General features: G+C 46.2%; 1 protein-coding gene across 2 annotated transcripts in view; it reads left to right on the top strand.

Annotated features, from left to right (window-relative positions):
* Positions 1-12,726, top strand: part of CORO1C (coronin 1C) — an 83,313-nt gene extending 70,587 nt beyond the window's left edge. The window contains exons 4-11 of one of the 2 annotated variants that reach the window (XM_029224618.1): positions 1,515-1,644; positions 4,217-4,398; positions 5,578-5,697; positions 6,545-6,649; positions 8,129-8,274; positions 10,266-10,323; positions 10,425-10,670; positions 11,766-12,726. In XM_029224618.1, the coding sequence (XP_029080451.1) occupies positions 1,515-1,644; positions 4,217-4,398; positions 5,578-5,697; positions 6,545-6,649; positions 8,129-8,274; positions 10,266-10,323; positions 10,425-10,670; positions 11,766-11,885 (1,107 nt within the window). In that variant the 3' untranslated portion in view covers positions 11,886-12,726. The remainder of the gene's footprint in view (positions 1-1,514; positions 1,645-4,216; positions 4,399-5,577; positions 5,698-6,544; positions 6,650-8,128; positions 8,275-10,265; positions 10,324-10,424; positions 10,671-11,765) is intronic. The other variant, XM_029224612.1, reaches the window with a different exon arrangement.
* The last annotated feature ends 1,346 nt before the right edge of the window (positions 12,727-14,072 follow it).

Genomic DNA, 14,072 nt, shown 5'->3' with positions numbered 1-14,072 from the left:
CTAGGAGTAGAATTGCTGGGTCATAGGTAACTCTGTGTTTGATCATTTGAGGAACTTCCAAACTGTTGCCCAAAGTGGCTGCACTATTTTTCATTCCCACCAGCAGTGTATGAGGGCTCTGAATTCTCTATACCCTCGCCAGTGCTTGTTGTTATCTGTCTTTTTGATTCCAAACTCCTAGTGGGTATGAAGTGATATTTTATTGTGGTTTTGATGTGCACTTCCCTGATGGCTAATAATGTTGAGCAGCTCTTCATGTGTTTCTTTGCTGTTCACATATCTTCCTTGAAGAAACACCTAGATTCCTTGCTCATTTAAAAAATTTGGTTATTTTCCTTTTATTGTTGAGTTGTAAGAGTTCTTTAAATATTTGAGATAAAAGTCCCCTTTCGGGGGCTTCCCTGGTGGTGCAGTGGTTGAGAGTCCGCCTGCCGATGCAGGGGACACGGGTTCGTGCCCCGGTCTGGGAAGATCCCACATGCCGCGGAGTGGCTGGGCCCGTGAGCCATGGCCGCTGAGCCTGCGCGTCCGGAGCCTGTGCTCTGCAACGGAAGAGGCCACGACGGTGAGAGGCCCGCGTACCTCAAAAAAAAAAAAAAAAAAAAAGTCCCTTTTTGGATAGATATATGACTTGCAAATTATTTTCTCTCATTCTGTGGGTTGTCTTGTCACTTTCTTGACAGTGTTCTCTGAAGCACAAAAGTTTTAAATTTTGATGAAGTCCAATGAATGTTTTTCTTTTGTAAGAAGATTTCTTTAGTACATGCTACAAAGCCATTAGCTATCTTTTCATTTTCTCAATGTAGAATTATAGAAAATATGATGTTTGAAAAACTGCACCACCCCCCAAGAAGGTTTGGTGGATGGAGTTTGCTTTCCCCTCAAGAATCATGGACTTAGCTAGGGGTTTTCACTCCAATGCGTCTCTTCATGGGTGCTTCAGTCATTTTGTATTTTTCTTTCAATTTTTTGGTATGCTTCTAACTGGAGAGTTTTGAACTTAACAGGGAATTTATTTTATTTTATTTTTTATTTTTTAATTTTTTTTTGCGGTATGCGGGCCTCTTGCTGTTGTGGCCTTTCCCGTTGCACGGAGCACAGGCTCCGGACGCGAAGGCTTAGTGGCCCTGGCTCACGGACCCAGCCGCTCTGCGGCATATGGGATCTTCCCGGACTGGGGTACGAACCAGTGTCCCCTGCATTGGCAGGTGGACTCTCAACCACTGCGCCACCAGGGAAGCCCCATTAACAGGGAATTTAAAATAAAATCTCTACTAATAGTAAATAAAAGCAGAGAGGTCTAACATTTTTAGACCTTATGGATATTCTGCTCTTTGCTCTCCTGCTGCATTTGAAAAACAGCTGTACGTGTTTCACCACATTCTGCGTTTCATCCAAAGACCACTGTATGTTCTGTTTATGCAGAGCAAGGCTTCACACTGGATGGTCACAGTAAATGTGATAGCGAAAGCCGATCGCTTTCATGTGGATGACCTTTCTTCCTTTGCCAACAGGTATGGCAGATCCCAGAAAACGGACTCACCCTTTCCCTGACTGAGCCCGTGGTCATTTTAGAAGGCCACTCAAAGAGAGTCGGCATCGTGGCCTGGCACCCGACGGCCCGCAACGTGCTTCTCAGTGCAGGTAGGAGCCGAGCTGACCTCTGCTTTCCCCTTGCCCTCACTTCTCGTGGCCTCTGTGTGGAGGGAACAGCAGACGCATGCTGACTGTGCTGGCAGTTGTGAAGCAGATCATTGGAACCCACGACAGGGTGCCTAAATGTGGGAGCTCCCCAACACCCGTGTGCATGTGTGTGTGTCGAGGCCACTTGGGCAAAGCCAATGGAAGCTGTGGACTTCCTGCCTAGAATTAGGAACAGACACATGCTTACTTATATAATCACGTTTCAGCAGAGTCGTGGTTCCTGCTGGGGCCCTCCGTGCCTCCATGGCCCTCAGTTGTAGTTATTCCTGATGTAGTAGAAGGAGCCCAAGTAGGAGCCAGGAGCCCTGGGTTCCAACTTTGGTGTTGCCGCCAACTTTGGGGTGATCCTGTTAGTCAAATACCCTCCTTCCTTTTAAAAAATACTTTCATCTTTCTCCTTATACCTGCAGTCCATGTGTACTATGGAGAATATATATAAACAAAAGGGAGAAAAGAAAAATCATTTACAATCCCACCACCCGGAGGAAACATCATTATTACCCTTTTGATGTCTCTTTCCAGAGATATTTCTGTGCCCATAAACAATTTTACATACAAAGATGGGTTCAGACACTTTACATGTGACCTGCTTTCTGCACTTGCTGGTACACTGTGGTTCTTTTCAGGTGCCATTACATGTTGTATGATATTTTTAATGATTCCGTTAATAGTCCATTGTCTGGATACCTGTTTATTTAGTCAGTCCCCTATTTTTGGACACTGAGGTTGTTTCCGATTTTTCACTGTTAAACAGCACTGCAGTGAACCCTTGTGACCAAGTGTTAGTGTTCCTATTGGTTTCCCACTTGTGTAGTTTCCAAGTTTCATCTTAAAGAAATCTTTTTCTTTGTCTAAAATCTGAGATTTTATCTGCTTTTATAGAAGCAATACAAAGGACAGGAAGGAGCTTTGTGGGGTGATGGAAATGTTGATCTTGACTGTGATGATGGCTACATGAATATGTACATGTATCAAAACTTAACCAATGTATACTTAAAATAGGTGCATTGTATTTCATGCAAACTATACCTTAATAAGATTGGCTTATTAAAAAAGCAGTGCTAATGTTAGTGGTAGAATTTTAAAGATCTTTCTCCTCACCAGTAAAAAGGAGAGGAGCAGTTCAGTTTTTAACTGGGTATGAAAGGTATTTGTGACGTAGTGAGTTAAGTTAAAAATTTAATGCCTGGTACCTATCGAAACCAAGAACTACTTTAAAAAAAAAAAAGTAAGACTCTCTTTTTTAAAATCACAATTGACTATAACTGGGAAGCCTTCCAGAACCTCAGTCTGATAAGGAGAGAAAACAATTCCAAAGGTGGAATTCCCTCATGGAAAATACCCTACTGGCCGCCTCATCGAGGTCAAATCTAGGGTATCATCAGCAGACTGAGCCCAGTCTCCCTTTTACACGCAGAGGAGAATGGTTGATTGCAGCGTTGTGCACAGTTTTGCATAGTTTAAGACTATGTGATCCATCCACAGTGGCTGAAGTTACTCATTTGCCTATGATGAACGAGGCAGAGGACGGGTCAAGTCTCCATCGCAGAGTTTAGCTCCAACTTTTCATACTGTCTGTCGTACAGTTTTTTTCACCCATTTCCTACTTCTGACCCTAGGTAACGTAGGTGTCCTGGTTATTAGTGGCTAATTTTTCTAAGTGCTTGCAGAATTGGCTTATTGACAAGAATCCATCTTCAGGATGTCCGTCCCTTATTTTGCTTCATCCTTGAGCTAATGTCCTGGAAGCAGCAAATGGTGCCTCTTTTTAAAGGGGCCTCGGGGACTTGGGGCCAGCCCTGGAGGGAAGGGAGGATGGAACTGAAGAGCTGAGGGGCTGTGGCTCAGTGGACCTGTGGCCTCTTTGGGGATCAGGTTCTGAATTCACGGGCCTACTTGACGACACTTGACAACAGTTTGTGCTTCTCAAATCAGGCCAGTCTTGGCCTATTTTTCTCCCCTTTTAAAGATAAAGATCTGCTGTGAGCAGATGGCTAGGCATTTCCCTTCACTTGTAATTTACATGCTTTTGTGCAAGACCATGTGTTAACAGCATGGTTGATGGGAATAACCTGCTATCCAGTCTTTGTCTTGAGCCTCCTAAACCACCATTTAAACCCTTTATTTTTAGTTCCTCTGGAAAAAAAAGAAGCTGTATTCGTTCTGATGCTTGTTTTACTAGAAAAGGAAACTTAAGATCACTCAGGGTCCACCAGCCCAGTTAACTCTTAAAAAAAACCATAGGGTTCAATTTTCCTGTTGTTCTTTGGTTGGTGTTTTTGTTTCACATGAGCCCAAACTTCACAAGCTGTATTTTTCCTTTAATGTGTTTCTTTTACACAAATTTCTTTTTTTCTTGGTCACATCAGTTTTTGACTGCCAGTAAGTAAGCCTTCTTACAATTAGCATCTCCATTTCAATACATAGGTGTGTTTATCCTCCCTGTATTTGTATCGATAGTTTTCACAAATGTGTTGTTGTGCAGGCGTTTCTTATCCCTGCTTGCTTTCAGGCTGTGATAACACCATCATCGTCTGGAACGTGGGGACGGGGGAAGCCCTTTTAAACCTGGACGATATACATTCGGACATGATTTACAACGTGAGCTGGAACCGGAACGGCAGTCTGATCTGCACAGCCTCCAAAGACAAGAAAGTGAGAGTAATCGATCCTAGGAAACAGGAGATTGTTGCTGTAAGTATTCTTAGGAGAAAAGCCCCAGTATGTGTAGCGCTTTAGGGAGTGAGAACTTTCTGCGTTTTAAGGCAGACCGCAGGGGCTGGGACTGCCAGTCCGTGGACCTTTGCTGTGTGCAGACGCCAAACTGTGAATCAGAAGAGTCTCGGCCAGGCTTCTGTCTCCCAGTTGCCCTTCTCTCCAGAGCTGTGCATTTCTAGCTTTTACCCAAGCCTTCCCTCTCACTTGGCGACCATTTCTCACAAAGAAACAAAGTTTTCTTTATCAGTTTGCTTAAGAATGTGCAAGTCTAGAGCAGCTAACCCACAGAGTTTACTGCATGCTGGCTTAGGACTGCAGATGGATCTGTTGATTCTCTCCGCTGCTCCCCAGTCGGTCTTTAAAGGGCCTGACAAGATGCCGTGGGTTCTCTCCACAGCTCAGCGTCCCCGTTTCTGCCACCTGAGCTAGGCCTCCACAGAATCACAAATCACAGCAAAAGATGGACACTCGGGCCTTTAGTCAGGTTGATACTGCAAGTGTTGAATCCAGAGGTGCCTCACTTCCACCCCACTCTGCCTCGTCACGGCCCTTCTCTGAGAAGGTGGCTCTTGGCCGGTGATAATTCTCAAGAGTCGGGTGACAGGCATGGCTGGTGCTTATCAAGGCCCCATACCCCATGCTCTCTCCACTAGAACCTTCCAAGTGGTGGGGCTGGTGGGCTCCCGCTGAAGAGATGAGGCTAAGGAACGGGTTAGCCAGACTCCACGTTCTGTCCTGTGAAATTGCGAGATGCTGTAACGACCGTCCACCTTCAGGTTATTATCATACTCTTGAGAAACAAAGACTTGGCCGAGCCGTTTCGTGTGTTTTGTTTTTGCAGAGCCTGGACTTGGGTTGGTGGCAGGGGCTGGTGGAAGGACTGAGGCCTTTCAGTCCAGACCTGGCGCGATTGCTCGCTCACCAGCCAAGGGGCCTTGGCCAGATCCCTTGGTGTCGCTTTGTTTCCTCCTCCTTCAGGGAGGGGAGGTGGCCAGTACTGACACGCTCGTGCACGTACGTGTACACGCACACACACACACCTTTGACGTGAGTGCCATGTGGGGTGGCGGGGTTCACTGTCTGAGCCCCCGCTCTCCCCCACTTTTCCTTCCTGCAGTCTGACTGTGTAAGCTGCCTCTTTGCTCTCTCGCCCAGGAGAAGGAGAAAGCACATGAAGGAGCCCGACCCATGAGGGCCATCTTTCTGGCTGACGGCAACGTCTTTACCACTGGTTTCAGCCGCATGAGCGAGCGGCAGCTGGCCCTCTGGAACCCGGTATGCCCCTTCCCAGCCCTGCCACCCCTTCCCCAGCCTCGAGCTTTCTCTTTTCTGAGCGGGCCTTTGGGTTGGTCAGTAGATGATAGGGTTCTCAGTGTCGTTTGCTGAACTCCTGCTTGTCTTAAGTTGGATGTGAAGTTCTCATCCTCACTGGAGACTTACTGTGAAATGTATTTTAAAAATGCATTCTTGATACTCCCAAGGAGTCTCTGTTGACTGTAGATTTTAGAAAGAATGCGTGAAGAATCCAGTGTTTTAGACTTGGGAAATAAGTTCTAAACTTAGTTAAAATATTTCCTAAAGAACATGATCAAATGTCTAAATCAAAATAGTCATGCTTGGGAAAATGTTCATGACAGCACAAGTGGGAAAAACGTACTGAACTGCATATATGGTATGATCCCAATCTGTGTGTGCTTCTATGTTGGAAGGAAATAGGCCAAAATGGTAATTGTTTCTACCCCCCACTGGACCGTGGGATTACGGAATATGGGATGATTTTTATGTTTTTCCTTGTACCTTCTGATTTTTAAAAGAACATGAGTTTATTTTTGTAATAAGAAAAAAGTACTTTAAAAAAAGAAAGCAGTCACAAAGGAGATAGGCTCTAATCTCTGTCATGGGATCACACTGATGTGTGCATTATGTTGCCAAATTTTCAGTGAGTTGGATCTCATCTAGTATTCCTATTGGTAATTACATGTATGAATATCATATGTGCATTGTTTAAACTTTCATTATTTTAGGGAAATGGCTAACTTAATTAGGGATGAAAAATGTATCATCTTTTAAAAATTCACCTTTTAAAAATGTGTGTGCGTGTGTGTGTATTTTTTTTTCCCAGAAAAATATGGAGGAACCAATTGCTCTTCATGAAATGGACACTAGCAATGGGGTGTTGCTACCTTTCTATGACCCCGACACCAGTATCATTTACTTATGTGGAAAGGTAAACAGTAATTTTGCTGTTTGATCTTAAATTTAATGCTGTAAGAAGAAAAGTTTATCCTTCAGAGATTTAGTAGATGAGCAATTGTATAGAGAATAGTGCTCCATGGGTATAAGCTTTTGAGGGCCTCAGAGACTCTCCAGAGGGTTCTCGCTCCTGGAGTTCAGTGTTAAGGCCCAGTCCTTGCAATTACATGGCCTGACTCAAGTGTCAGGAGGTGACAGTCGTTACAAGAAGACCCCACACTGAACTCAGGACACCTTCCTGCTGCCTGATGATTTCTGCCTAACTAAAGTGTTGGTAGCTTTATTATCATTACTGTTACTTCATTTTAGAAGGTAAAGACCTCAGTATTCCTCATTCTTCTGTAGGCTCAATTTCCCTTAGAATTTTTGTAGTTGAAATAAATGAATTAATACAAATGGAGCTGTTGATATGTTCCCTTCCCCAAACCTGTCAGATAGTCCCTTGCTGGGGATGAAGCTGGGGGTGTTTTACTTCTGTTCACAGTTGATGGAGTGGGCTGCAGACCTGCTTGACATTTTTATAGGTCAGTTATTTAGAAACTGAGATCTTGTCTGTTTCCTTGAAAGTCATTTTACTTGAGATGTTACCAGCTGCCATAGACTGCACTGTTACCCAGATGTTACTAACACTGGGTGGAAAGTTACTGTGAGTATGTAGAAAACAAATAGTGTATGATTAGCTTGTCTTCCATTGCTTTAGATAGTTACATCATTGAAACAAATGGAAATATGAGAAAGGAGAGGGTTGTTAGGGCAGAGTACTGCCTAGCTATTTATCACTTCTTCTTACACACACATCTCTCCCTTCAGGCAGGACTGCCTTCATTGTTCAGGTTCATGTAACTGTGCAGACAGTTATTTACACTGAGAGAGGCTAGCCCGTTCTTCAGGTCTTCAAAAAAAATCTGACCATTCTAAGCCAGATTATCACAGAACTTGACACATTGTAATGGGATAGCATTCTCCTCTGAAGTTAAAGGTTACTCACTAAAACTAATGTCTCTTCATTAGAAAAATCTTACTTCTTATTATCCGATTGTCTGGTGTTAGCGCCCTCAGGTCTGTGCCCGTGGAGGTATGCTGAAAAGTCAGTAATTGCCCGCTAGCCCCTCTTGGTCTGCTGTTTGTTTGTTGTGGCGCAGTTGTTGGGCGGAGGTGTTAACCTTTCTGCCCCGACTCTGACTTGGGGCCAGACTCAGTGCAGGAAAGTCAGAACCTTCAGGAGGAGGCAGAGGAGGCTGTTTAAAGGGTGAGCTAGCCTTGCACAAGCGAGGGCTTGCTCTGCCAGGAAGAGAAACCATCATGTGCTCGAGGCAAGCCTCGTAAGGGGAGGAAAGGTCAGCCAGCGTAGCGGAGTCCCAGTCAGTGCTGGGTGTATAGAGGAGAGAGACACCCACCTAAATCAGATATTTCGGCTAACGTGAAACGCAAACCTGTCTCCGATTCCTTGTAGGGTGACAGCAGTATCCGCTATTTTGAGATCACGGACGAATCCCCGTATGTCCACTACCTCAACACATTCAGCAGCAAGGAGCCTCAGAGGGGGATGGGTTACATGCCCAAGAGGGGACTCGATGTCAACAAATGTGAGATTGCCAGGTAAAGAATCGGTATCGGAAAGTGTTCAGCCTGCTTACGCCATTCGTGTCCATGCCTGAGTCTTTCTACCTGTGTGTGTGCAGTAGAATCGTAGAATTAGTATCTTGTTTCCTGCCCGTTCTTAGAAACGTGGAGTTTGAAAGCAAGAAGAAACCCTTCAAAATCATTTCATCCAGCTGTGCCCTCCCCATCCTTCAGATGATAAACTTGAAATGCAGCGGTTAAGAGGCTTCACTGGGGCGTATCACACCCTAATTTAAGTAGTGAAACCATGTTGCTTGTCTTCAGGCTGAGACTGTGGCCAGTGTCCCCTGGGAGGCAACCAGGAAGAGCCTGTCCCTGGGATGGAAATGAGGGATGGTTTTTCTGCCCTGCAGAGGGACCAGCCAGGTTCCAAACCGGGTTGTGGAGCCCGCAGATCCAAAACTAGAGAAACAAAGCTCCACAGCGGGTGTTAGGTTAGCTTGGCTTAGGAAGCTTGGCTGTGTTGTAACTTCTGCCTCTCTGGACTACTCTGTGGAGTTTTTATAACGCTGCGTTTATATGGACATTTTTCTAAGCGTGCTGACCTGGTCACACAAATAATTGACACGTCTTTAAAAATATAAGTAATCTTTATGAGCCCTTTTTTTTAATATTAATCACTGCACGCTTCTTTTTGTTTTTTTTTTTTTATAATACCTTCAACTCTATAGCTAGAAAAATGAAGGAAAGCTGTCACAGATAATTCTAAATTGTGGTTTAAATCAAACTAATCAAAATGTGGTTCAAAACAGATTGAATCTGAATTTCAAAATTACATTTAGGATTTGGGAACACATTTATTTTACTGTCATCTAAAAGTTTAAAAGACGTAGTCGGCCCTTTGTATTTGCGAGTTCCAAATCCAAGGATTGAGCATATTTGGAAACAAAAGTTCCAGAAAGTTCCAAAAGGCAAAACTTGAATTTGTGGCGCATGGGAAACCATTTACGTAGCATTTACTTTGTGTTTACAACTGTTCACATAGCATTTACGTTGTACTGGGTATTGTAAGTAATCTAGAATGACTTAGAATATAAAATGCTATGCCATGTTATGTAAGGGACTTGAGCATCCACAGATTTTGGTGTCCGCGGCAGCTCCTGGAACCCACCCCCCGCAGATACCGAGGGATGACTGTATAAGGAAGTCATTCAGGACGCCTCCTGTTTACTCAGTATTTCTGGGGCGTTGGTTACGTGTTGGGCGCTGTGCTAATCACATGGCCCGGATCCCCTTTCTCTTTGTACCCGTGCTGTGAGGCGGGTGCTGGTTTACCCCCCATGTGGATGAGGAGCTCGAGGCTGGGTCAGGTGGGCACATGCCCAGGTGTGGGGGGTGGAGCTGGCCATCCAGCCCAGGCCAGCCTTCCCACCACTGGGCCAACCGCACAGGTTTTGGGCTTGGTCTTCCTACTCTTCCCACACCCTGGATAATTCCAGATTTTTCTTGAGTGTTATGCATGATGTGGTTTGCTCAGATGCCAACATTTAATTCTAGGATTGTTTTCGTTTCCTTTTTAAAAATCCTATTTACACTTAACGAAAGTTCAGCCACTTCTCGTTGGCAGAAGACGTGGCATCCAGGTCATAGGTACTCTCTGAGACATGGGTGTTCACTGTCTTCCGGCTTGGTAATTGTCTTCTGGCTTGGTAATTTTCTCATAAGCGGTTCATTGTCGGTGGTGTTAATCATTTCCCCACAGTTGATTTGCCCCCAGGTAATTGGAACTTGACTGTCACCATGATGCATAGGCCTCTGTTCGTGTCTCCTATCCGCTGTTCCCTAGCATAGCTACTCTCAGCTTCTATTTTCTCCTCTGTGAAATGGGAACGCTGAATTCTACCTGCTCCCCACGATGCGTCAGATGAGGTGATGGGCAAACACAGAATGTACGAGTGAATTATTAAGCCTGTTACTTGGCCTCCTGTTTCACTTAATGCAACTTTGCCTTTATTTCTTCTTTGAAGATTCTTCAAACTTCACGAGAGAAAGTGTGAGCCTATTATCATGACTGTCCCCAGGAAGGTAAGTGCCCAGTTGTCTAGGCAATCCATGTTTTTAAAAGGTTTTAAAAATCCCAGAGCTCCCTTCCTTACCTGTGGATTTCTCCACTGTGTCTCGTGTAGTCTGACCTTTTCCAGGATGACCTGTACCCTGACACGGCGGGGCCCGAAGCGGCGCTGGAGGCGGAAGAGTGGTTCGAGGGGAGGAATGCAGATCCACTCCTCATCTCCCTGAAGCACGGATACATTCCCGGCAAAAACAGGGACCTCAAGGTGGTCAAGAAGAACATTCTGGACAGCAAGCCCACGGCAAACAAGAAGTGCGACCTGATCAGTGTCCCCAAGAAGACCGCAGACACGGCCAGCATGGTAAGGACCACAGGGCCTGGGGCGTGCTGGACCGGCTCAGCCTGGCCCTCCCGAACACGCCTGCCAGCCTGGGCGTCTGCGGGCACTGTCCCCGCTGGACGGATGGGGTTCAGTAATGGTAACAGGCACTGTTTGTAGGAACCACCTTGATCACGTGACATTTATGAGTTTGACTCCTTTAGCTCTCTTTTTTATGATGACCAGGATAGAAGTCAGTCTGTTACCGATGCCGGGAAGATGAGGTCTCAGGAAGGAGGGAGTGGTGAGAGATTTAAGAAGATGCTAAGTGTTTGAGGGGCAGAAGGATCTGGGGTGAGTGGGACTTAGAGGCAGAGATGATCCTGGGCATCTTGGCAAGAATCGTTTCAGGGGTGATGGAGACCAGAGGCTGACAGTGAAGACCCCTGTGGCCACGGGAGAGCAGGGTCGAGCCAGGGAGGAGAGGGGGCTGGCGTCTGTAGGCTGTAGAATGGAGTTCTGGAGGCCAGGAGGGGCCGGGAATTGTCGATGTGGAGGTGGCAGAGACAAGAGGCAAAGTGCCCTCAGGAGCTAGTGTTTTGACTGTGACCGAGCAAGCCACATGAGGCACCACAACTTTGGGGACTGCAGGGTTTCCTGCAGAAGAACCAGCTCCACGAGGGAGAAGCTCAGGCTCTTTAGAGGAGCAGGCAGGGCAAGGGATATAGTTCCCAAGGACCTTTCTAGGAGCTGATAGGAGCTCAGTAGCCTCTGGAGGGTCACCTGTCACCCTGGTCACATATAAGATGCTCCTGCTGGAGTTGGCTGATCGGGGTGGTTGGGATATGGGGCAGCCTTGCAGGGATCAGTCTCTTCCTGCAGTTTAGTTGTGTCCCAGGAGTCTCCATCCAGGTAGGCGCACAGGTGGGGCCAGGAGCCGTGATACACTGTTGCTTTGCTGTGGGTGCCAGTTGGCCCAGCCAGCATTCCTGGCGTTCCTACAAGGCTCAGCCGGGCTGCTGCAGCCTGCCACTTCCAAAATGGAAGGTCACAGTTATACCCCGTGCATTCCACCTGTGCTGAACGTTGCTGCTTTTTAGTCATCCTCTTCCCTCCCCTCTTTTTTTGTTTCCTTAGCAAAATGAAGCCAAATTGGATGAGATTTTGAAAGAGATCAAATCTATAAAAGACACAATCTGCAATCAAGATGAGCGTATTTCCAAGTTAGAACAGCAGATGGCAAAGATAGCAGCCTGAAGGTCCACCCCCCACCCCGCAGACGGAGCAGGAACGCGCGCTCGTGGCTGGTAGTTGGTGTGGTCCCAGGGAGGGCGAAAGGGAGGCACTGCCACTTGGAGACATTTCAGATCTGTCGACCAGCGATAGGCCACATTCCAGTAAGGACTCAACTCGTCTCCCAAATTTGCAGAAACAAAATGTGGTTTAAAAGCTGAGCTTTTTACCAGAAAGCTTTTTTTGATGTTTTAAGTGTTATGTGACTTGTGAACTTCTAAAAGACAAAAGTGCTACTTTGATAATCCCAGATATTCTGAATTTTAGAAAACCAACCAATTCTGATTCAGTGTCCTGCCCAAGTACCTTTGGTTTTTTTTTGTTTTTGTTTTTTACAAACAGGGACCAATGCCACATTGCTTTTTATATTTCTTTTTTTTTTTTTTAATGTTGCCAAAACCAAAAGTAGCTTTTTTTTCTTTGTATTTTGCTACTTTGCAGTATTTGTGTGTGGGGTTTTTTTTTCTCCTTAATTTGAAAGGGACAGCACTGTGTATGTTTATAAACTAAATGAAGATATTATTTTGTATAAACATTCATCTGAGAACAATCAGAGCAGTAGCCACACTGCTGGCTTCTTTGCAGCACAAACCTGGTCATCTTAATGACTGTACAGAAGGAAGACTTGAAAAATCACGTGGGTCCATATTCCCACCCCTCCCTTTCCACTGAGTCTTCTGATCAAAAAAAAGCTCATATCGAATCGTTCCCTTTCTCTTTTCTAGAAATGGGGTGGTTGGACCAGAATGGAACTTTGCTTCTTGGTTATCCTGTGCTTCAGATGATTATAATCGAACCTAAACTAGCCTGTGTTTCTGCGGTTTTGTTACACACATAGAATCTATTATCTTCATCACTTAAACGTCATGTTCCAGGTTTTGGTCAGTACTTGACAAGGGTGTCCAGGACGAGGAGCCACACGTGCTGTGGGGTGTTCCTTCTTGTCCCTTTCAGCAGCTGGCCTGGCTCCCGAGTACCCTGGGATGGGGTGAGACAGACTAGGGAACCTGGAGGGAAGCGTTCGCCCCACGTGGTCCTCTGCTTTCCCGCGTGTCCCGTGCTGCCCCCTTGCTGTGCTAGACAGGTCCCCCACACCCCTGCAGCTCCTGCCCTTTCTTCTCCCTCCTGTATGCAGCCCCCTCTCTCAGGGCTCCCTTGGCCGTCCCTCCCTCCTCCTGCCTTTCGGTGCTAACTGCATTCTGCTAAGCTGAGGCCAGAGGGTGCTGTTGAATATTGATATTGAGACTGGGGAGGAGGGCCGAGAAGGAAGCAGACGTCTGCTGTAGCTTTGATGGTGCAGCTGGTCCCTGCGTACCCTCTTCACGAACTCCCCCGCACCCCCCTGCAGCTGCACCGTGGCTGGATCCGAGCACAGAGACTACCCAGCCCTCGGCCAGACACTGATCTCCCATGGCCTGCCCCACTCCCGGGTTAGCTGGGACTTCTCTCCATTTCCATTTTCTCAGAGTGCGTGCTTGAGGAACAAGATTTAAAGAGCCTCTGCTTTGGAAGGGCTGAGTGCCTGTGGTGGAACGGGAATCGTGTCAAGCATTAGGACCACGGCGGGGACGCTTGCACGTGCTCTTGCTGGCGTGGGGACGGTTTGGGACTGGCTGGAAGCGTCTGTGCGCAGGGACCCAGGCTGAGGCAGAGCGTGGCGTCGGTGGGTTGGGCTGCATGGTCAAGCCATCCTCGTGTTTGAATAGAGAAGAAGGTACCGTGTTCTTTACCAGTCGTGGGATTGCCGTCTCCATGGTTTCAGGGCATCTGAATGTTTGGTGTGGTTTTGTGTGTGCGTGCGTGTGTGTTTTAAATATTAAAGTGGATAATGAGGTGTTAAGAAAACAATAACAGTGATTTATATTCAAACCTGTATGTGTTTCTTTATCAACATAATCTGCTGAGGACCTTCATTTTTAAGATTCAGAAGTGTTCTAAGGTTCAGACACCCAATTAATTAAGTGAACAAAATTGTTGATGGCGGTGAAACACCGTAGGGAATGCGGTTCGGAGAGAAGAGGAGGGTGAGGGCGAGTTATCCTGATCTTAGTGTGTAGTGTAGGCTTATTTAATGGACGGACTCCCTGCCAGTCTCAGTGGGCGCCTCAAGCTCTGTGGATTATTTTTCCTGTTTTGCCTTTTTTTTTTTTT

The sequence above is a fragment of the Monodon monoceros genome, unplaced genomic scaffold, assembly GCF_005190385.1.
Source record: "Monodon monoceros isolate NGI ecotype Baffin Bay Population unplaced genomic scaffold, NGI_Narwhal_1 Super_Scaffold_1, whole genome shotgun sequence".
NCBI lineage: Eukaryota > Metazoa > Chordata > Mammalia > Artiodactyla > Monodontidae > Monodon > Monodon monoceros.
The sequence above is the reverse complement of the archived record's forward strand: the minus strand, read 5'-3'. Positions and strand labels throughout refer to the sequence as shown.